At 39.2% G+C, this 24,649-nt stretch overlaps 1 protein-coding gene across 1 annotated transcript in view; it reads left to right on the top strand.

Annotated features, from left to right (window-relative positions):
* LOC108280014 (xylosyl- and glucuronyltransferase LARGE1) overlaps positions 1-24,649 on the top strand; it is a 64,912-nt gene that overhangs the window by 11,532 nt on the left and 28,731 nt on the right. Inside the window, exon 2 of the mRNA XM_053688182.1 lies at positions 15,512-15,704. Coding sequence (XP_053544157.1) covers positions 15,599-15,704 — 106 coding nt within the window. The 5' untranslated portion in view covers positions 15,512-15,598. The remainder of the gene's footprint in view (positions 1-15,511; positions 15,705-24,649) is intronic.

Genomic DNA, 24,649 nt, shown 5'->3' with positions numbered 1-24,649 from the left:
CAAAGTGATCACAGACACATCGCCCCACAGAGCACTGAGCAGTGCAGAAACCACTCAAAATGATCACATAAACTCTCCACCATTGACGGGAGCAACAGGCACACTGTAGTCTATAGCAAATTGGTGGGCACAATCACACATGGTGGATCAAGGTTTGGGGAAACCCACCGCTCTAGATTGGCTCTGGAGCTCTGCCACAACTGGTAACCAGCAGATAAAGGGACAAAAACCGCAAAGCAAACATCAAACATACAAATGCAGAAAAAAAGAATGAAAAGAAAAAGCTCTGGCAAGAAGCGGCAGCCAAGTAGCTGGGTGTTCTGCTTTTTGGCTTGCATCACTGCAAAATATAATATTACTGGAAGAAACCATTGCTAAAATAAACAGAGCTAGTATCAGTACTACACGATCATGGCAGGATCTTTATGAAAAGATTAAAATAATTACTTACAACAAATGAGTAATTTGTGTAAATATGATGTCCTCTTAATTGTTTGTATGAATATGATCTGCCAGCGCCCCCCCTTCAGTTATTACCATACTGTCTCTTAGCATTTGTCTGTACACATGCTTTATGTTGAGAAAAGAAAACTGCAATGAAAATTATAATCACAAAAAAAGAAGCGGCAGTGAAAACATGCACAGCATTCTCTCAACCGCTTAATGGGTTTATTTTGTACTCACCAGGCTAGACAAGCCTCGTGTGTGTGTGTGCATGTGCATATGCGCGTATGTGTGTATGTGTGTGTGTGTGGGTGTGCATATATGTGTGTGTGTGTGGGTGATGTATTTGTTGTCACACTGTATGCTATGAGGGTGTTGCTAAGGCTTTGTAGACCTTGTTTATCAGTAGAGTGACTCTAGCTCTTTATGACTAACGGCTAATATTTGCTTATAGGAGGGTTCTATGGAGATTACAAATTTGACATACGTATCACTGCTCTAGCCTTGCTGTGACAGCACACTGGCTCAGGATCTATGATAAAGGAGCAGGATTTTCCCAATTTGTTATGGATATATATATATATAGCCCTCCGGCGGCTGTCGTAAATGGAGGGCGCAGCCCGCTAACCATGGCTTCGGAAGCGGCCGGGCAGGTTCCATCTCCGGCTCCGGTGTTGCACGATCGGGTGATCTCCGGCGAGTCCTCCAGGTGCTGGGACGGGGTTGGTTGGCGGGCCGGGGCCCAGGGGCACCAAAGGGCATGTCGGGGAGCCGCTGTTCCCCTTGGCCGAGCTCAAGGGTGGCCGTGGTTCGCTCAAGGGCGGTTAGGAGCTCCTGGGGCGTTGTCGGTGCTTGCGCCCCTACGGCCTGGTGCTCTGTGCGGGGTAATGCCCTCAGGAAACGGTCTGTGGCCACTTTTTCCGCCACCTCCGCGGCGGTATGCCGGTCCGGCCGGAGCCACCTTTTGGTTATCCGAACGAGGGTGTTCAGCTGTCCGCGTGGTCGGGCCCCCGGTCGATAAGCCCAGTGATGGAACTCTGTTGCTGCCTGGTAGGGGGTTCGCCCACACCATGCCAGGACTCCCTCCTTCATCGCCGCGTAGTCGGCAGCCTCCTCCGGCTCGAGGGCATAGTAGGCCATGCGTGCATCTCCCGTGAGCAGTGGGCCGAGGGCGCGAGGCCAGTCGTCCCGGTCCCATCCCTCTTGGCGGGCAATACCCTCAAAGGCCTCGAAGTATGCCTCGAGATCTTCTTCGGGGGCGAGGGGGGGAAGCAGGCGGCGGATCTCGCGTCCCGGGTTGGGGAGGGGTATGGAGGCAGCGGGAGTCTCGGTCCTCAGGTCAATCAGCGTCTGTGTTGCAACCTGAAGGCTTTTGGCGAGCTGCTGTGTCACTGCTTGCTGCTGTATGCTAGTCTCCAGCAGGTGTTTCAGTGCGGGGTCCATGGTTTTATTTATTTACTTTCTCTCTCTCGTGTTTTTTTTTTTCCCCCTCTCGTGTTTTTTTTTTTTTTTTTTTGGCTGTTGTTGTTGTTGGCGAGTCTCTGCTCTATGCCTGCATCCTCCACCAGTGTAAGGGAATTAGCCCGGGGAAGGGCATAGCACAGACCCACAAGAGAGGTTTTAGTCAATACGGGGGTTTTATTTGTCTGTGTGGGAGCTGTCTGTAGTGAGGAGGCGAGTTTGTGTGAGTGTGAGGGGTTTTGTGGGAGTGTGGCTGGCGTTGTGACGTTCTCGAGGGAGTGTCGGGGTTCCCAAGAAGTGTGTGTGGGTTTCCCGTGCCGTCATCCACCGTCGAACGCGATCTCACCATCCGGCGGTCTCGTCCGCACTCGAACCTTAGGGGAGAGAAGGAGAGAGAGAAAGAGATTAGCGAGAGGATACCGTCGTGCTAAAGGTTGGAATGCCTCTATGCTGCTGAAGAGCGCGCACGTAGTCTGTCTCTTAGCTGTTCTCCTCGCAGGGGCGGAAGAGCGTCCTTTTATACTCTTCCGCCATCACCTGAGTGGTGGAATTTTCCCGCCGTATTCCCCAATCGCCGGCCAGTGTAGCGTCGACGGTCCCGCCCCACCATGACGGTACTTCCGGCTGATGGTGTGTTTGGCACGAGGCTGTCTGCTTCGTGCCTGCGCGGCAGTCGGGGAAGGAGCGACTTTTCTTATCATGCACGCCGGCTGTCGGTCCGTCGCAACAGTACCCCCCCCAGGTCCGAGCCTACTGCCGCTCGGTGGCGGACCCAGGGTGTGTCTCACCGCTAGAGCCCGTCTACATTACCATGTTGGGCCCCCGACCGGTGTTGGAACTGGTATGAGAAGTCCTGCAAGGCGAGGAACCAGCGGGTTACCCTGGCGTTCGTGTCTTTGGCCTTGGCCATCTACTGTAGGGGGGCGTGGTCCGTTACGAGGACGAACTGCTGGCCAGCCAGATAGAACGGCAGCTCCTCGATGGCCCATTTTATTGCCAGGGCCTCTCGCTTGATGGCTGCGTATTTCCTCTCAGCGGGGGACAACTTCCGGCTGATATAGAGGACCGGGTGTTCTTCTCCGTCGAAGGTTTGTGAGAGAACTGCGCCAAGCCTGGTCTTGGATGCATCGGTGTGTACTGTGAATGGGAGGGGAAAGTCCGGGTTGCGCAGTACCGGCGCGCTGGTGAGGGCACATTTCAGGGCTTGGAAGGCCCTCTCCACTTCGGCTGACCACTTAACCCGGTCTGGCTGGCCCTTCTTTGTGAGATCTGAGAGGGGGGATGCTACAGCAGAGAAATTAGGCACGAACCTCCGGTAGTACGCCGCCAACCCCAAGAAGGCACGTACCTGTTTCTTTGACATGGGTCGAGGGTAGCCCTTTACGGCATCGATTTTCTTTGTTTGTGGCTTCAGCATCCCCCGGCCAATGCGATATCCCAGGTATTGGGCCTCAGTCAGCCCTAGATGGCATTTCTTGGGGTTGGCTGTCAGGGCGGCCTCCCGGAGCGCCTTCAGGACCTCCCCTAGATGAAACAGGTGGTCTGCCCACGTGGCGGCTGTCTGCTTCGTGCCTGCGAGGCAGTCGGGGAAGGAGCGATTTTCTTATCATGCGCGCCGGCTGTTGGTCCGTCGCGACAATATATATATATATATATATATTGTTTTAACAATCGGAACTTGATTAAAGTTTTGATAAATTCAGACATTATTATTTGATAATCAGTCTGTCTCATTTACAGCCTTCTCCATAACAGGGGTAGCTGAGATCCACCAGAATTTGTTCTCTCTGTGCTTTTAATCTGTTGTCTGAAGCAGAAGCAGGGGAAATGCAGACTGTTCAACAGATGGCTGAAGGATTTTAAATTGATTTGAATTTGGATGGTGGTTTTTAATCCATTATTTGTTCTGTTTATATGGATTATGTGGTTCATGTTTATATTTTTAATAGCTACAGTTCTTACAATTCTGTTTGTAGAATCCTCAATGCAACTCAGTGCTACAATTTTTTTGTTTGTTTGTTTTATGAAGGAGAAGGAAGTAGATGCTAGAGAGGGGAGTAGAAAGAGGCAGATGGATTATTTTTCCTCTTCATGCTTATGATATTTACTGTATAATATAACTACTCTAGGGCAGTTTTCACACCTTTTTAATTTGCGCTGTACCAGAGTTTAGTATATTGTTACATTTTTTATTAAGTTGAGATGTTTCACATTGCATAAATATTCAAGGCCACTAAATTGTTATTGATGGACAATTGATGGACACTTCATATCGGTTGCATTGAGGGTTGTTTTTGCTGTCAGGCTGGTGCATTTTTAATAGAGAAAAAACAGAATACTATAGTTAATTTCCAAATAATTACTGTATGTACCAATATTGCTAATAATTCTATTTGCACATGTAAAACTATTTTAGAGCTATTTCTAAAATGCCAAAAGGAAAATATTAGGGCATTAACATTTCTACACGCAATTATGGAGCGATTCTATGAAACCAGTTTATTATCAATTTAAGGAATTTAAAGGATAACAAATGCATGTGGTTTGATACATGTGGTCTAGAAATAAATTATTTTCTGCAGAAGTGTTATTTATTTTAACATTAACACAAAGAGTCATGTACAGTTTTATGGATCATTGTCTGTGGTCGTACTAATGAAAATTGTGTAAATAGTACTGGAGGCCTGGATTTGTAAGTGGCAGCTTCCACAACACATTATATGTTAGACCTGAAAAGATTAATGTTGAAAATGAAATGTAATTTTACTATAGTGCTAAACGCGTACTCCCTTTAACATGCTTTTGGGGCAGAGACACGACTCTCTTGCTCTTGTTCCTTCTGTTTACATTTTACCCTCATGCAGATAGACACCTGTGATTGTTAAATCAATTTGCTTCCATTCTGTTGCCCATTAAAAGGAAAAACTTCATTAAAGGGTTGCAATCTTGCAGTCTAATTTAATGGACTATCATAATGACAGCCCCATTGTTATATGCTACAATATGATGATTGTGTGTTCCAATGAATAATTTTGTAATCCAATAATGGGATTATATCACCATGTGTTACACAAACATACAGGTTCGTCAAAAAAGAAAACAGCTAGAAACTCACTCATTAATTCCCTAGCCATCTGGATGCATGAATTTTAATGCAGAGGAGACTTGCAAATATTTTATTACAGATGCCACATTGGAAAATGAATGCCATCCAAAAAAAGGCTATAGTGACTTTTTTGGAAAGTGTTTAAATTGCTTACTGTGGTCGCAATATTATAAAAGCATGTTTTTGCATGAACTACATTTTCACATAAGTGATGTGAACACAATTAGAGATTTCACAAAGTGGGGAAGACATGACCCCAGTGTCCCCAATGTAGATGATGTTTATATAGTTAAACCCTGTTTTGGTTTCATTTTCCTCATTCTCATTGAGTTTGTGGTGTTGCCTTGTTGTCTATAAATAGACTTGCCTGTCAGTTTATAATATGTAGATGTTTTTCATCAATTTATCATGTGCATGTTGCTAATGTTGCTCTTAAATATATATATTTTTTGCCTCATCCTGATTTCTTCTGTTTTTGTGTGTATATCGTATACTAAATAGTTTTAAACTTCAAACAAAATACAACATAAAACAAAGGGTATATATGAGTATACACACATTAAAATGTAAAATACATCTAAAAATACTGTTTGTATTTATTTATTCATTTATTTATTATTGAAGCAAAAAAAAGTTATCCACATATCACCAATGTGAAAAACTAATTGCCCCCTTAAACTTAAAATCTGGTTATGCCACCTTTAGCAGCAATAACTGCAACCAAACACTTCTGATAACTGGAGATCAATCTTTCACTTACTTCTAGGACTAGCTTACTCCTATGCTTTGGATCATTGTCTTGCTGCGTAATCCAGTTTTGCTTGAGTTTCAACTTACAGACTGAAGACCGGACATTCTTTTTTTTTAGGATTTTCTGGTAGAGAGCAGAATTCATGTTTCCCTCAATTATATCATGTTTCCCAGGCCCTGAGGCAGCAAAGCATCTCCACAACATCACACTTCCACCACCATGCTTCACTGCAGGTATGATGTTCTTTTTGTGGAATTCTGTGTTTGGTTTACACCAGATGGAACGGGACTCCTGTCTACAAAACAGTTCTACTTTCAACTCATCAGTTCACAGAACATTCTCCCAAAAGGTTTGAGGATCACCAGGAGGTGTTCTGGCAAAATTCAGGTGGAGTCAGTGACCTTTATTGATGCAAGAGAGGCCTGTAGTTCCTTTGATGTTGTCCTTGGCTCGTTTGTGACTTGCTGGATGATTACCCTTGGAGGAATTTGGATGTGATTTTTCTTGGATGTGATTGCTCTTGGAGGAATTGTGGAAGGTCGGCCACTTCTGGGAAGGTTCACTACTATGCTGGGTTCTTTCCAAATAATGGCCTTTGAAATAGCTTTGTAACCCTTCCCAGACTGATGTATTTCAACCACCTTCTTCCACATCATTTCTGGAATTTCTTTCAACTTTTACATAGCGTGTTACTGAGTAAGACCTTTTATCCAACTTCACGCTGTTGAAAAAGTTCTATTTAAGTGTTGATTTGATTGAACAGGGTTTGCAGTAATCGGGTCTGGATGTGTCTAGTCCAGCTGAACCCCATTATGAATGCAGTTTCATAGATTTAGGGAATTAGTAACTACAAGGGCAAATACATTTTCACACAGGCCCAGTTGGTACTAGATAACTTTTATGCTTCAATAAATAACATTATCATTTAAAAACTGTATTTTGTGTTTATTCAGGTTGCCTTTGTTTTATCTTAGATTTATTTTTTTTTAAATTTCTGAAACAATTTAGTATGAAATATACAGTATTCCCACTTGTTCCTAGTTTATTGGGATGAGCTCCTTGACCCTGACCAGGAAGAAGCTGTTACTGAAGATGTCATTATAATTATTTATATAATTAATAATTATATAAATAATAAAGACAGATACTTTTTCACACTACTGTATATGAATTTAATTAAAATCATACACTAGGGAGAAATAATGGAGTGTTGTTGAATTTGGGTATATAAACGCATGCTGGTCAGAAGGGATAACTTTTGCCATTTCAGTCAACTGTTTGCCATATAACAGTCTTAGTATTGTACAACTTAATACACAATGGCTTACATTTGTATTCATCACCTGAAGATATTTTATACTGACACAGACCATTTTTTTGTGAAGTCCTATTTTAATTTCCTACATTTTATTGTTTTTGGTGGATAAGTACCCTAATGTCATTTATGCCAAAAGGATGGTAGTTAAAAACATCCTATAGCATGTTAATGAAAACCTAAGTAAGAAAATGTATGGAAAATGAAGCACTTTACATCTCTAATCAATATGTTTTCTCTGCATGAGCCAGGCTCCATTTTCCCCCAGCTTAGCATCAGGGTGCTCTTCTCCACATAATTGGCTCCACTTGATGAAGAGAGAGATGAAGATGAGGAGTGGGGTGATTCATAGAATAGGGGCCAGAGAGAGAGAGACATCGAGAAAGAGAGCCAGGGTGAGATTGAGGGAGAGGAATCACCCTCAGTTGCTGGAGAAGATCTTGAGAGGAGGCTCTTCATCTCTGAGATTATCTTTCTGGCCACCTGACAGAAATGCACTCTGAAGCCAGGAAAACCACACAGTCTTTCCTTCCATCTACTGTGAAAGAGATTAATAGACTTCTCCAATTACCTTAGACAGTGGAAGTGTTGTATTGGAGTAAATGTGACAGGCTTAATATGCTGGTTAGGACACAACAGCACAGCATGACCTACTTATACATTCTGTGCTGTTTCCATGTGGCCTTGTTTTAGGAGTTAATTAAACAAAAGGGAGAACCATTCAGTACTCTTAAGAAAGAGATCAGGCTTATAAAGTGACTTGCAAAACACATTGAATTTACTGGATTGCTAATAAGGGTCATGATGTTTTTTCTACTAGACTAGAATCCTTGATCATTAGAATGATTTTTCAGTGGTTTCAAGACTGTATAGATCCTGGTCTTTTTTTTTTTACAGGCAGGGATGGACATTAATTCTTATACACTGTATGTATTTCACATGGTTGTTGGCATACTATGACATCATACTATACTAACACAGTAACATCATGTAAACTGCAGTGTTGGGGTGGATACTTTGCAATTGCATCTTTTCGAACTACAAAATACTACAGCTAAAGTACTTGATAAATTATCTACCTACACTAAGAAAAAGTAGTTAACTACATTGAAGCTACATTGTTGTTATTTTCACTGCAGCTACAGGGTATGCTGTTTGGTTTTCTATTTGCAAACCACTCTTAGTAACAGGCAATTAACCTTACTTAACTGTAAAAACAAAAAAGAAAACAGTTAGCAGTTTTGCTAATTTACTGCTTCAATGTATTAATTTAGCATAAAATTCCCACTGTCTAATGCAATCACTCCTGATCATCCTCTAAATTAGCTAGGTAAACAACAACAATAACCAAAAGCAGAACAAGCCACCCACCTTTATGTGTGTCCTTAAATTGATAATGAAAGTTTTGGATGCCAATGGTATTGTCATTTCCAATTTGCATATGTTACAAACATGTATCTGTGGCCACGTTAAACTTTCATGCATATAAATGTTGAAAATATAACCAGGGGTGGTGGTGTGGTCTGGGCCTGGATATTCAGCTCCCCTAGGAAAATGATGCATCTCATAAAGCCTCTCCCTTCCAGATGTACAGTGCTGTGAAAAATTATTTGATTTCTTCTGTTTTTATGTACTGTATATCTCATACCATATAGTTTTAGATCGTCAAACGAAATACAGCATAAAACAAAGACAACCCGAGTAAACACACAATACAGTTTTTATTTACTTTTATTTATTTAATTGAAGCAAAAAAAATAATAAAAGTATTCCAACACCTGTCACCCATGGGAAAAACTAATTGCCCCCTGAAATTTTAAATCTGGTTGTACCACCTTCAGCAGCAATAAATGCAACCAAACGCAGTTTGGATTCACAGCACTGTGGTGGAATTTTGGCCCACTCTTCTTTGCAGAATTGCTTTAGTTCAGCCACACTGGAGGGTTTTCAAACATGAACTGCCCGTTTAAGGTCCTGCCACATCATCTCAATTGGTTCAAGTCAGGATTTTTACTAGGCCACTCCAAAACTTTTATTTGAGCTATTTATTTTTAACTTTTTTTGAGCCATTCCTACGCGTTTGAGTTTCAACTTACAGAATGAAAACTGGACATTCTCTTTTAAGATTTTCTGGTAGAATGCAGAATTCATGAATTCCTTCAATTATTGCAAGGTGCCCAGACCCTGAAGCAGCAAAGAATCCCCACACCATCACACCACACCAGCCTCACCGTGCTCACCGTGGTCCTTTGGCATCACAAAACTTTTGTAATAGCTTTGTAACCCTTCCCAGATTGATGTATTTCAATCACGTTCTTCCTCATCATTTCTGGAATTTCTTTCAAAAGGTTGGCCACTTTTGGGAAGATTTACTACTGTTCACTAAGGTACACTACTAAGACCATTTTAACTAACTTCATGCAGTTGAAAAAGTTATATTTAAGTGTTGAACTCCTGATTTCGTCTAGTCCAGCTGAAACTCATTATGAATGCAGTTTCATAGATTGTTTGGGGAATTAGTAACTATGGGGGGAAAATACATTTTCACACAGGCCCAGTTGGTATTGGATAACTTTTTTGCTTCAATAAAAAATAGTATCATTTAAAAATTGTATTTTGTGCTTGAGGGGCACACAGTGGTGTAGTGGTTAGCATGTTTGCCTCACACCTCCAGGGTTGGGGGTTCAATTCCCACTGTAGCCCTGTATGTGTGGAGTTTGCATGTTCTCCCCATGCTGTGGGGGTTTCTTCTGGGTACTCCAGTTTTCTCCCCCAGTCCAAAGACATGCATGGTAGGCTGATTGGCATGTCCAAAGTGTCTGTAGTGTGTGAACTTGTGCCTGATGCTCCTTGGGATAGGCTCCAGGTTTCCCCGTGGCCCTGAAAAGGATAAAGCAGTATAGAAAATGGATGGATGGATTTTGTGTTTGGTCAGATTGCCTTTTTTATCTTAGTAGGTAGTGCCACTGGCACGGTTTGCTTTACAAGGCAGGAAGTCACTAGCATAGGGGCTCTAATACTGTACATTACTGTGACCACAGCAACATCTTCACATGGTACCCCTGTTCTCACAGAGTTTGCTATGTCTAGCCACAATCAAGTGCTTGACGGTACAACTGGTCAAAGGGCAGACTGGGTTCTCTAACCTTGGTTGGCCGTCAGTCTAGGAGAAGGACAACACTGACTCTAAACTCAGTCAGATGGAGCTTGTTAACCTTGTCATGCAGCCCATCTAGTAGAAGGCAAACTATGATTTCAAACTGCCTGGAGAGGTCACTCCAGCAATGTTGCATGACACCAGCACAACACAGTAAGTGGCAGATATTGATACTGATACTGGCAGGTAGAGATTATTGCATCTCACTGGAAAGCTACCCCCACCTCAAGCTGGGCAGCCCCCAGCCAATATGATGCTGTACTCCCACGATATGCCTTCTCCACTAGGTGTGTGGAGTTTATATATCACAGGCTGATACTTTACAGCAGCCAAACCAAAGAAAAGAAAGAAGACTTCAGCTCTTTGCATTGCAAGCTGGAACATTAGGACCATGATTCCTGGGCTCACTGACAACATTGAACAGGTTTACAGTACTCACAAGACACAGTGGTTCTACATATTCTATATTCTATACATACTTCATATTCTTGTGGGAAGGCCCCTGTTGCAATGTCATTCTACCTGAAATCCTGAAAGGTGGGGAAAATGCACTACTTCCACACATCCACCAGCTCCTCTGCCTCTGCTAGGAGAAATACTATGTCCTACAAGACATGAAATAAAACCAATATAGTCAGTATAGCAGAAATAATGACTGCTACAACTACCATGGCATTTTCCATCTCAGCATAGTGTGAAAGGTCTTTGCACGAGTCACCCTGAGTTGGCTCCCATGTCTATTCAGAGATGCAGAGTGTTTTTAGTGCTGGTCAATCCACTGTGGACATGATCTTATCACTATACCAGTTACAGAAGTAGTCCTGGGAGCAAAGGAAACCACTCTACACTGTATTCATTGACCTGACAATGGCATTTGACCTGGTCAGTAGAAGTGGACTCTTCAAGCTTCTACAGAAGATTGTCTGTCTAGTGAGTAGCACAGTGAATCATCCGCAGCATTCACCACCATCAATTGTCACACTCTGAACAGACAGAACAGCTATAATCTCTGCTGTCACAGGAGGATCTTCCAGTTACCAGGGCAGTGCTCAGTACCCAAAAGTCCTACAGCATGCACTCATCCCCAGGATGTTCACCATTCTCAGCCAGAGTGAGCTCAGGTGACAAGGCCATGTCAGGAACATATACCTTAGTTAGGTCCCAAAAGCCTGGTTTTACAGTGAGCCTGCCAAGGGTGCAAGACCAATTGGCAGATCACACCTCTGTTTTAAAGATGTCTGCAAGAAAAGCATGAAGCTTGCAACATTGCCATAAACTCCTGGGAAAGTGTGGCTGATGACAGGAATGCCTGGAGTCTGGCTGGATAGAAAGCAGCCCAAGCAGCTGAGAACACCCAGAATGACATGTAGGCCACTAAGAGGACCACACAGAAGGAGAGGGCAGCCTCATCACAAACTCACTCATCATTCATCTGCAACAACTGCAATAAAGACTGTCACTCTGAAGTTGGTCTCATCAGCCACTCTAGGAAGTGTTTTAAACCATTGTTTTATCCAGTGTTTGACAGCATCTTCTCCCTAGATGGATGGACAGCACCGCCATAGCCATGAATGTTTTATAGTCGTGTTTTCATCACTAGTAGAATGCATCATTTGTAGCTGCCTCACAGTGCTGTTATTCATGGACATGCAAGTGGCACCCACACTAATGCACCTTCAGCAGTAATTAGAAGTATTGAACTCAGTACCCAATGGACAACAGTTTTCACAATACAATTTGTTTTATTTGAAAATAATGTTGAGCTGGTTATGTAAAAACAGAAAAGGTAGCAGTGTAGCATGAAAAAAGTGACACACAGTACTTACTGAAAATGTAGCTTGTTACTGGAAAAGCTCCATTATTTTGAAAATGGTTCTTCCAAACTTAGCTTCTACTACTTAGCTTCCAAACACCTGACTGACTCAGCAATGTGTCAACTACCTCTATGATATAAAACTTTAGTAGTAATATATCTTTAATATATCTTTAAAATATTTCAAATGATCTGAAATGTTTTTATTACTCATCACTACCAAGCTAGTGAACTGAATGCTAAATAGCCGTGAAAATGGCAATGAACTTGTAGTCATGTTATGTCCTCTCTAAAACACAAGAGAGAACATAACAACAGGTTATTATTGTATAATAATAATACTTTAGGAACCAAAGTATAATTTATTGATTCCTTTGTAATTTAATGCAAAACACCAATGTGGCTTCTGAAGGATAGGCTATAAAGCATTAGCATTAGTTCTCCAGAGTGCTACCTTTAATCAGGTGAATTGGCACTACTGACTTCATGCCTCTAATACCAAATTGTTTTTATTTTTCATATCAAAATACAGTATCCTTTAATTGAGTTTTGCCAGTCCCTGTATGTAGACTAAGAGCTATGCTACTTTTATACGCTGCTCATGATGCTCTGGGCTCTGACTGCACTTCTTAATTTATCTCCCTACATTCCCTGAGCACCTGTTTCTGGGTCAGCCTAGTTTCTGCCATCAATCTCATCATTTACTCTAAAATTAATAGCTATGTCATTCACTTTTATAGCCCTCCACTATCTTTCCAATGCACCTTGGTCAGCTGAATTACTTCTTCCAGATAAAAATGATACAGGTGATATGGCTGATGATTCTCTAGGAGACTCTGAATAAATGCCTGAACCTTAGGAACACAGCAGCAGCACCCATATACTTGTTTGTCATTTTGTCAGGTCACAGTAGTTTGCCTGGGGCTGAGGGTAAATGTGGGTCCCTTCACTTGGAGGTTAAAGGATGAAAACAATAGCTGTCTGCCAGGCAGTTTGGGTTGTCTCAGATTACTTCAGGTACCTTTTGCAGGGTTACAAACCTATTCAGCAATACTGTGGTAATAAGCTGTGAAGATACAGTATCTACTTGTTTCAATGGGTGTTTTCTATGCAGAAGCAATAATCCTATCCCTAACCCTAACCCATTTTAAAAACTTTACTTACATGTCTGCCAGGCAAATGGATTTTGCTGTTTTATCTTAGGGGAAAGGCATTTTGTAATCGCTTGAATGAATTGTACACTTTGATTTTAGTGCACTTGCCTCTCTTAGCTCAGAGGTATTAGTGGTGATGGCCTGAAAACTCTTCTATTATATGAGTCAGGGATTTCATTCTTCATTCTTGAATCAAGGAGTGCATTCTTTGTTCATAGTCTGTATGTGTTCTGCTGAGTGTGTGTTTACTCTTGGTACAACTGGCTTCAGACATTGATATACTTTTTATGCAATGTGTCTTGTTCTCACAGAAGGGGCTAAGGTCTAGGGTGAGATTGAGAACAATTAAAATATAAAGGTTGAGGCATGGAAGGATTGTATGAAATGGTGGAGGTTAAAAGTGTGGTAGGAGATTGCAAGAATGGCTGAATACAAAAACTGAAGAAGAAAAAAAAAGACAGAAGCTGAAAATAGACCAAAAAGAAACTAATAACAGGTAAACTTATCACTGATGAAAACACTAAGCACACTAAAGCCCTATTTGGATGGGATTGGTTTTATATGGGGAGATGGGGTAATGTAATAATTTCCAGAGCTTCTCTGTGATTTTAATCCTGTGCTTTTTTTGTGTGATTTTTCTGGACTTTTTCCAGACTGCACATGTTCCCGTGCTGTCTTTTACCTTTTATAAAACAGCCTGTAAAAATAACACCAGGTTAAACGTGTCCCATGCAAATTAATTTCTGGGTAAAAGATGATGAAGTACAGAAAAAAGGTCAATAAAGTCCCATTATCCTTGTATTTATACTTGCTAACATTTATGATAAGCTGTTTAGTTTACTAATGTCATGTCAGGTATAGTGTATTTAAAAGTACACGTCATTAGATATTTAGGAACAGATAAAGTAAATTATGCATACCCAACACAGCATCCAGTGCCTTGAAGTGCAGACACTGCACACAGTCTGAGCCACTTCTTCTGTTGCGTTTAATGTACTCTATATTTTCTTTTTAAGTAGTAGATTCTTTTTTGACATTTAGTCCAGTCAGCAAACTATACTTTGACAGACGTACATTTATCGTAAATTTTCCGAAATATCTCCCAATCTGAACGATTACGTGCCATTTGTTCAAACAGTGTTTGATAACGTTGCTCTCACCAAACTGAAATTAAACATAAAGTTTCCAGTTGTGGCTTTTCTTTTGTTTCGTCAGTGCCATGTTGTATTATCAAACACTGAGGTTCAGCACCATGTTACGTATGAAGCACAGGGCTGCTGTGATGGGCCATCAGCACGTAAACTACGATGACCCGGCTATCTCAGCAGTTTTTACAGAACTTGCTTATTCCACACGAATTGACAATAAATATCACAGACGTCTGCAGTAACAATTATTTTACATACATATATCCTCAAAATTAATCCCAATCGAATAGGGCTTAAGACTTAGTGAACACTACCTGACTTTCAAAATCTCATAATCACTACATGACTTAAATGATTGTGATCAGTTGTTTGATGGATGCAGTGGTTTGCATATTGCATGAGCGATTGCAGATGAAGTATACACACTACACAATGTGTGTGTGTGCCAGATCCCTACATCCTACTTTCTCATGAAAATAAATGCAAGAGCTCTCTGTCATGTGATTTTGTGTCTATTTTGTACAGAAACAAGAAAAAAAAGAGAGAATTATGATCAATTGTAGAGGAAGGATTAATTTGGGGAAATGCAGGCAACAAGAATGGTCTGTTCTGCAAAGAGAACCGTGCATTACCAGGAATGTCCTGTTTGTTTTTATTTTGGATGTTCCTAACAATAATTTGGGTATGACATGCCAAATCATTTCTTATAGAAAAAATATATTGGTACTTACAGTTTACCCTCACCCTCCTACACAAATAAATAGATTATAAACTGGGATCTGCTGTGTATTTCTGATTTCTTCTCACACTTTCACTGGCTGTTTCTCATCGCTGCATTTGCAACTAGTCACAGAGAGTTTCACACTATAAGAAAATGTTAAAAATACTTGAAAATATCGGAACCTCTATCATCAAATGCAGACTGACAAAACTGCATTGCTAAACTAGTCACTCTATGTGAGTGGTTACTGTGGGAGTGCACAGTGTGTAGTCACCAAGCTGGGGGGTAGTCGATGAGTTGCTGTATAATGTGCACTAGTTGGTGCCTCTTATCTAAGGAGTCACTTTAATCCAGGAACAGGAAACTTGATCCCTTATACCTCCAGTACACTTCATCTAATATTTGCTCATCCTCTCTCCTTTTTCCCTTTTTTTTATTCAGTCAATGCCATGCACTCCCTGGCTAACACCGGCTGTCCCAGTAGAGGTCTCTCAGCCTCCTGAACGCCCCCTCTCTTAATCGCAGAGGATGCTGGGAATGTGTCGTGGGCGCAGGAAGTTCCTGGCTGCCTCCTTCGTCTTGCTCTTTATCCCAGCCCTCACATGGCTCTATCTGTCTGCTAGCAACTTCACAGGTAGGAAGTCTGTGATTGTTTCCAAGAAAATATCTTTCTCTCTGCTTTACTCGGTTTGTCTCTCATGCTCTGCTCCTTAATATGTTCATCTGAATTAACCTTATATGATATGATTCCTGAAAAATAGCACATTAAAAATTACTGTAAAACCTTATAAAGAATGATCAGTGTTTGTTTGTCTTTGTGCTATTTGGCAGTTTGACCTTTGTTGTTTTTGCACTGTTAGCTAAATACAAAGAAAAGTGCATTTACGTAACCAAAGGCTCGACATTAATCAGAGTGACCCAGAAAGCAAACCTATTAGAGTCAGCAGAAAGACAGGACAAAATACTTTTAAGTTGAATAATTAGAAGAATTAGAGAATGTCTTCTGAGCATGTTCTTTCCCAATGCGCATTTTATAGCAGCTGATTCTTAAACTTTTACAGATCTTAGCAAAAACAGTTTTGTGCAATAAGATGATCAAATACCAAGATTTCTACAACTCCAGCTGCTTACTTCTACTCTCTCTCTCTCCTATATATATAGATATATATACACGTAAATGCACTTTTTAAACATGTATTATTTATCACTGATTGGTGAAATACATACAGTTGTCAAGAAAGTCTGTGAATCATTCAAAATTATTTGTATTTCTTTGACAATATACAGTACAATATGATTTAATCTTTAGCTACAGTAAGTTATAACGTCTTTTAAAATTATGAATGAGGACATTTAGGAGCCATTCCTGTAGAAACTGAGATAAATACAAACAGTTCACAAAAAAGTATGTGATCTTTGGTAATGCTAATACACTAATAGATTAATTTCTAGAGTCAACAATGCTCTAATTTAATGGGATGCCTTATGAGTAGGGAGAAGTGACATAATATTAAAAGAACTCATTTTGCTATACCAGATCATGTGCACATATAGGCATGTAAAAACTGTTTTGGAGCAGATGGAATGATTTGCTTTACATGCTGAAAATACACTTCTTTAAGAAAGCTTTTGTGGGCTCTATTTTTGTGCAGGTGTAAGTGGTATACCACTGCAGTTTTTTATTTATGTGTTTGGGCATAAGCCAATGCTTTTCTGTTCTTGCCTAGCTGCTATTTCCAGAAATCTAAGGCTGAAATCTGAAATCTGAGTCTAAATATCCCTACTACTCTACTACACCGTAGGCAAAAAGCAGTACATCAAATGAGTAGTATGTCTGAATTCTCAGTATTTATAGAACAGTAGGCAAGAATGACCTACTGCTATCGCCAATATTTTGCAGTATGAAACCAATGCGCACTGCACTATCCCATAATGCAATGGGGACTGGCACGGAATAGCTGTCAGAACAAAAAATGGTGGAAGGCAGCGCATTTGTTCTTTTTAAGTGTAAGGTATTATGTTGTACCTTAAAGGTATTAAAAGTTGTTCCTTGTTCCTTGTGGTTAAACCATACTTGTTTAACAACACCTGAAGAAATTGTTAACTTGTTGAAGGTGTAAACAGCAATAAACAGTTGCTCTAATCTGGCAGGCTCTTTTGGTTTTTGCAGTTATGATGATGTCGTAGGTCACATGACAATGCAAACATGGCGGTTGTAGTATGTTCGGATTGCATTCATACTATACACATATACTAATCAGTACGTACTGTATCAACGGCCAAGCAGTAGGTACTGAATCGAATGCGGTATGTACTGTCACAGTACACAATTTTAACTTAAGTGCATGTGCTAATGTGGATGGAGCAAAATGTGCCAAGATTGTGGTATCTTTTAATTCACTTTGGTCCTAAATTACACTTATGATACCACCTCTTGGAATCCCTTGAACAGCAGACACAAGAGTGTCCACTGCACTACAGGAACAATTTTTTCCTGATTTCAAGAGAAGTCTCTATCCCCATTTCCCATCAGATTTCAGTAATACTACTACCACTATTACTACTGCTACTACTACTGCTACTACTACTACTACTACTACTACTACTGCTACTACTGCTACTACAACTACTACTACTATTACTACTACTACAGCTACTACTACTACTACTACTACTACTACTGCTACTACAACTACTACTACTATTACTACTACTACAGCTACTACTACTACTACTACTACTACTACTGCTGCTACTACTACTGCTGCTACTAATACTACTACTACTACTGCTACTACAACTGCTACTACTACAACTACTACTACTACTGCTACTACTACTACTCTTACTACTCTTACTACTACTACTACTGCTGCTACTACTACTCTTACTACTACTACCACTGCTACTACTACTACTACTACTGCTGCTACTACTACTACTACTAGTATTTCTACTACTACTGCTGCTACTACTACTCTTACTACTACTACCACTGCTACTACTACTACTACTAGTATTACTACTACTGCTGCTGCTACTACTACTCTTACCCTTTGTGCTTACTCTTACTACTACTACTACTACTATTCTTACTACTACTACTGCTAGTACTATTCTTACTACTCTTACTACTACTACTACTACAACTAATAATAATAATTATTATCATTCAAAACTCTGAGTTTGAGCTAGCATGTTTAGAGGTAAGCAGAACATCTTCCATCAGGTGAGAAGTGACTGATCCACAAATTAACAGCCTCTCTTTCTTAGCTAAGCAAAGTGGTCAGAATGAGCTGTACTGTTTCAGGAGATCAGCAAGATATGCTGTAGCTAAACTATTTTGAGCTTTAAACGAGCTTAAAAAAATCAGGCTTTTTTAATTAAAATGGAACTTTATAGGCAGCCAGTGTAGACTGAATTATACAGGTGTAAAATGTTCTTACTGTATGTTACTTGTAATGACACCGATACTGTATTCTGAACTCTTGTTGCTCATTAAAATACATAATTGACAAACACGGTTGGGAGGGTTACTTTAAAAATGTATCCCATTACAGTTACAAATTACTTCATATTTTTTTTATCAGTACGTAACCCAAGTATAACAATATGAAAGTAATGTAATATGATTATTTTTGGATTACTTCAAGGTCACATATGTAAATAAATAAGTCAAGAGAAATGCAACATGGTCTAAAATACTTTTATTTAGAGCTTATTTTAGAGCTTAAAAACATGTTCATGTTCATGTTCAATTTTTGACACAATGACTTACACAACATTATCTACTCACCATCAAGCTGTTCCAGACCTGTATGCTGTGTTCAGTGTAACACAAAAGGAGAATTTTGAAGAATGCTTACACAGATATGCAGAAAAGCAGTCCATATGACACAAAGCTCTCGTATGGCCACTTGGACTGTAGTTTTTATGGCTGCTTTATAGTGCACCTTTAAAGCTCATGATCGTCTGCCATTTTATGGTATAGAGCCGTAATAGAGAGGAAAAGAGTGAGGGGGAAATAATCTTTTATGTGATGAAAAGTAACAGTATTTGAGTTTGGAATGACAAGAGGGAAAGTAAATGATAACATAATTGAAATTTTTAGGTGAACTACCCCTTTAACTTTTTGAGCACAGGCCTGACAAAGACATACAGACTAGTATCAAAATACAATGTTTGTGTACACTTGGGGAGGGTTTATTGTCCAGAAAATAGAATTAAATGAATTTTTTTTTTTTAAATAGCTAAACAACTAGATTTGCAAATAATACATTTTTATTTTAATAAATGACTTTGTCCTAACCACAACCTAAAAACACACGAGTCAAATCCACACGTTTTACAATGTACTAATTTAAGTCTGTGGATGATATGAACTTTTATGAATCATTTTGTTAGAAAAGTAAATATACTGAAAGGCTGTCAGTAAATCCAGGTAACCATGTTCATTACATTCATTCACAATATACACACATTCATTCCCCATCTTCTGCCTAATCTATGAAAACGACTCCGTTAATGTTTCTCATCTCCTCACATTGACAATAACACATTACATTTCATGAATCACGTAAATGTTTGTAGCCCTGCATATTACTGTCAGTCATTTAACGTTACTCTCATAAAACAGTTGTAAAATATTCAACTTTAGCTACTTAGCTTACATTTGACCTCACAGTCTTTCATCGTTAATACTGAAGGGTCGTTGATTGTCCGTTTCAAACATTTTGACATTGATGAGGGTTATTGATAGACCGCAGAGGCAGACCAGCCCACATTTATCCATTTATTTATTTATTTATTTTTTAAATTTTTGATGCTCCTCTGAATTCTTTATGACTACAAGTTAGGTAGCTACCTGAATCTGAGGGTGAGAGTTTACCATAGAAATGTATTATAAGTGGTTTGCCGTTGACTGGTGTTGTGACACTTGCGCACAGTACTGCATACGTGCACTGGCTGGAACAACTTGAAATATATTATTGTAAACTGACTTTTCATTAATTTCAGCAGCTGTACAACAAAGGAATTGTAATTGACTTAGCAATTCTGCAGGAAACTGAACGCTAGTGATGAGTCTAAGTTTTTAATGATGATATGTTGGTAAAGGGTGAGACACCTGGTGAGCCACATGATTTTTGTCGAAGAGCCGCAGATTCCTGACCACTGGTTGCTTATTTAGCTATCATAAAAAATTGAAAATGAGATCAGCATTTAAAGAAAAATATATTGTATATTACGTCTAAAGGTACAAAATGTAATGTTTGAGTGAAATGCCTCACTATTTTATCTTCTGTTGTAAGACTGGACACAGGTCAGAATGCACCTATCTCTTTGTGTTTTGACACATAACTCAATTTATTTATGTCTTTTTCTGTCATCGGGCCCATTTGCTTAGTCAGTTTACCCTCTGGCAGCATGACAAGAATGCAAAATAATTTCCCCTGCCCTTTTCCGAGACATTTGAATCTTGGCTTGCAGCCAAAAAGTAATTGCTTTACCCTTCCATGAAGGAGCATTGACTCGATATTGAAATAATATTGAGATAACAGTGATGTATTGCTATGCCAAGGTCATGGCTCTTTTCCTTCTGTCCCCTCCTCATAGCACAGGGTACATATGTCTGAATACAAATGAACACGTATTGAAAGGACCTGAAATGGTATTATGTTTTCCCTCATTTAACTAAAGATAAACATAACCATGTTTAAAAAAAAAAAAAAAAAAAACTTGTCTGTAAATCTAGTGTAATTGAAAATGAATTGAAAACATTAGTATAGTTTAAATGTCTGCTGCAATTATGTCTCAAAATATAAACCACTTTACCCACCTTGGATAACCCCAGTGGTCTACTACAATTAATGAGTATTAATGTCCATACATTAATAATAAATGGCACCTTTCTTTACTGGATTGAACTAAATGTCTAACTTCTATCAGAAAACTGAATATTGCAGTTTTGGAGTGAGCAACACTTCAGTTCCACATTGCTTATTTATAAGAACTTATTTAACCCTTATGTACCAGTTATTTATCTTTGTCACTGAAAAAAACACCCACAAATCTATTAATAATTGATTATTCATGTGAATTAAGTGACAAATAATCCATTTATCACTATTAGGCTAAATTAATGTGGCTTATAGGACTGGTTGTAATATCATTAGGCTTATTTATTTATTTATTTATTCATTTTTATTCAACTGATTTTCTCTCATGTAAGGCTAATCTATTGATTATTTTGTAACAATACCAATAACTAAATTAAATTACAAATAAGGAATTTGATAAGGAATTTAAAAAACAAGAACCTTTAAATTTGTGAATTTAAATGGATCTTTCCCTTTTACCATTTTATCTAAACTCTACAAAATCACATAAATATTTATCATCATTAATTTTAATGAGACAAAATTAAACAAGCTAAACTTAACTGGCCTCATTAAACTATGTAATTGCTACACATATTTTACTACTACATCAAAAAGTATCAAACCCCTTCCAGGAAATGTAATATGAAGATATTACATTAACCATTTAGTGTAGTTTACTTACCAGTTGGATTTTGATATTAGACTAGATTCCAGTATACTTTCAAGCTTTAGTCCACTGACAAATGGTATGTTCCATGTTATTATATTGGTGCTATAGAGGATTCCAACAAACATTATGTATGTTTGTTCCCTGTTGTGTTCATTTGGTCATTATTTTATTTTACTTTACAAAGTCTCATTTATTCCATAAATATCCAGTCCTTATGTCTACAAGTTATAAATCCTGTTATTCACTCTGTACCCCCACCACTATGAGTGATAAAGATTTGTGGATTTCCTTCAAAATAAAAAGGCCATGATCAAGATCATAGTATTACTGTGAAATATCATTAGCCATTAGGACAATTGCTTATACACTGAAAACCCTAATAAGTTGACTGAACTCAATTGATTGAGTAAACTCGTGCCCTCAATGTTCTTGAGTAATGGGGTCTCCCAAAACTTGTATATTTAAGTTCACTTAACTTGGCACTCATGTAGGCTGTACTTAAATTGTTAAGTTCACCGTACTTGGTGTTTATATAGTGTACTTAAACAATTAAGTTCATTTAACTTGGTGTTAATTTCAAGTGTACTTACATATTTAAGTGAACTCAACTTGAAAATTCAATTAAATTAAAAATATAATTATAAATTAAATCTAATTGACTATGCTTTTATTAATTTTGACTGTTTAAGCTTTGTGCAAGCATACCAAACTGAAATATAACATACTAAACATCATATTGAATGTCTTTATTGACCAATATTCACAATATTGATGAAATTACAGTACACACCCTACTATAATGGAAATGGAATTTGGTCACAACCACACTGTACAGGTGGTAACAATGTCCCACATTAACTAGTGCACTACAATGGAAGAACTCTGTGCACTTAAGCCATTCAAACATTATACTTTTTATTCTTTGTTAATGGATAATGGAGTAAATTGAGAAAAAAAATGGTCTCACAATTATGTTAATAGGTACTGAGCATGTAAATGTAACAATACTGACTCAAAATCTGCAACAGTGAGACCTAAAAAATGTTATCAAACAAAAATCTGGTTTGCCAAAGACTGTACTTTAGGCTTGAGGGTGTTCTGCCCCGTTGACATCAGTACACGCTGTATGAAATCAAACGTGTTTGCGAGAGATTTTGGGTAATTCAGGTCTAATGCATAAATAAGACCAAAGAGAAGACACATTGCTTGTGGGAGGTCCTGCATTTTGTCTATCACCACCTGGCCTTCAAGTATTATCCCAATAGAGGACGGCAAATACAAGGAGCTGGGGGGCTGATGAGTAGTGTCTTCAAATAAGGTCCCCACTGGCACATCAAGGATAGAGTTGCGATTATCAGACACCTAGTGAAGAAACGGGTATAAATAGAGTATTGTGATCATGTATCATCATGACCATCAATGCATGTTGATCAGAATGCTCACTAAATATATCAAAAACACAAATCAATTGTATTGATGAAAAATATGTGATATTTAACAAGATTTATAACAATATAAAAATATTGTTAATTAATGGCTACGTTAGCAAAGTTCGACCGGGAAACATGTGTAATTATGGCTGTGTTGTCCTTTATTATAAAATGTACCATTAGGAATTTAACAAACATATTTCACTATTAAAAATAACACAAAATAATTTTATATCAACATAATAAGTTTACTTACTTAAAATGGCGCACGATGAAAAACTCCCTTCTTTAACTTTACACTGAAATCGGTCTCAGCAGCAACCAACAGACGAGAAGAGGACCACCTTTTGTAATTATCTACCAATCAGTGAATTAGTTCTCTTGTTGCCAGGCAGAACTCCTTGCATGGCCAATCAAATCAAAGGAAGACCAGAGTGAGCTATTTTAATGAATCATGATTTTGAGTTCATAACACTTTAAATATTAAGTTTATGTATTTTGTAGGTAAATAAGTTAAACTAACTTATATTTTTGAGTTACAGGTCCAAAATGAAAAATGTTAAATAATGTTTAGTCAAGATTACTTGATTGTTTAAGTAAAGACAACATTAGGGTTTACAGTGTAGAGTTGTTTATATCAATTTGTATAAGTATTAGGAATGTAACCTAATATGAATACATTATTCAGATTGAACAGATAAAGTGTTAAATGAATATGAATACAGATGTGAACAATAGGTGGAGTATTGATTTTATGTTGTTCTTTTAAGAAACCTTGGCAGAAAGCTTCAGAATAGGTGTGCGCATCACGCAGGACAAAACAAAACATAAAAAAGGTCACATAAGCTACTGGAGACAAGACAAGATCCTCTGGCACATAAGTAGGAGGATCCCACAGTCTGGAGATTCAGGATTTAGGTTCTTGGACTCAGGCCAGTCGGAAAGAATGAAATCGAACCTGTTAAAGAACAGGGATCACCTGGCCTGTCGAGTATTAAGATGTTGGGCATTCTTGATATATGCCAAGTTCAAAGGTCAGTCCAAGCCACAAACTGGAAACAGCCCCCTGCAAAATGTGCCTCCATTCTTCCAGTGTCAACTAGGCTGATCGTACCTTGCGATTCCATCCATCTATCCATCCATCCATCCATCCATCTTCAACCACTTACTCCTTTTCAGGGTCACGGGGAACCTGGAACCTATCCCAGGGAGCATCGGGCACAAGGCGGAGAACACCCTGGACAGGGTGCCAATCCATCGCAGGGCTCAATCACATACACACTCACACACCCATTCATACACTACGGACACTTTAGACATGCCAATCAGCCTACCATGCATGTCTTTGGACTGGGGGAGGAAACTGGAGTACCCTGAGGAAACCCCCGCAGCAAGGGGAGAACATGCCCTTGCGATTCCCAACATCATTAATATGTTCTGTAGGGGTGATAGATAGAGATAGAAGATAGAGATTCTGGTCCATTGAAACCCCAATGGCAGCATCAACCTCTACTATGAAAGTTGGATCAGGCAAGTGGAGCACTGGGCATTTGTGAGGCAAAGTTTAAGTTCCAAGAATGGCTTCTGGGCCTTGGTTGTT

The sequence above is a fragment of the Ictalurus punctatus genome, chromosome 19 (assembly GCF_001660625.3).
Source record: "Ictalurus punctatus breed USDA103 chromosome 19, Coco_2.0, whole genome shotgun sequence".
Classification (NCBI taxonomy): Eukaryota; Metazoa; Chordata; class Actinopteri; order Siluriformes; family Ictaluridae; genus Ictalurus; species Ictalurus punctatus.
The sequence above is the reverse complement of the archived record's forward strand: the minus strand, read 5'-3'. Positions and strand labels throughout refer to the sequence as shown.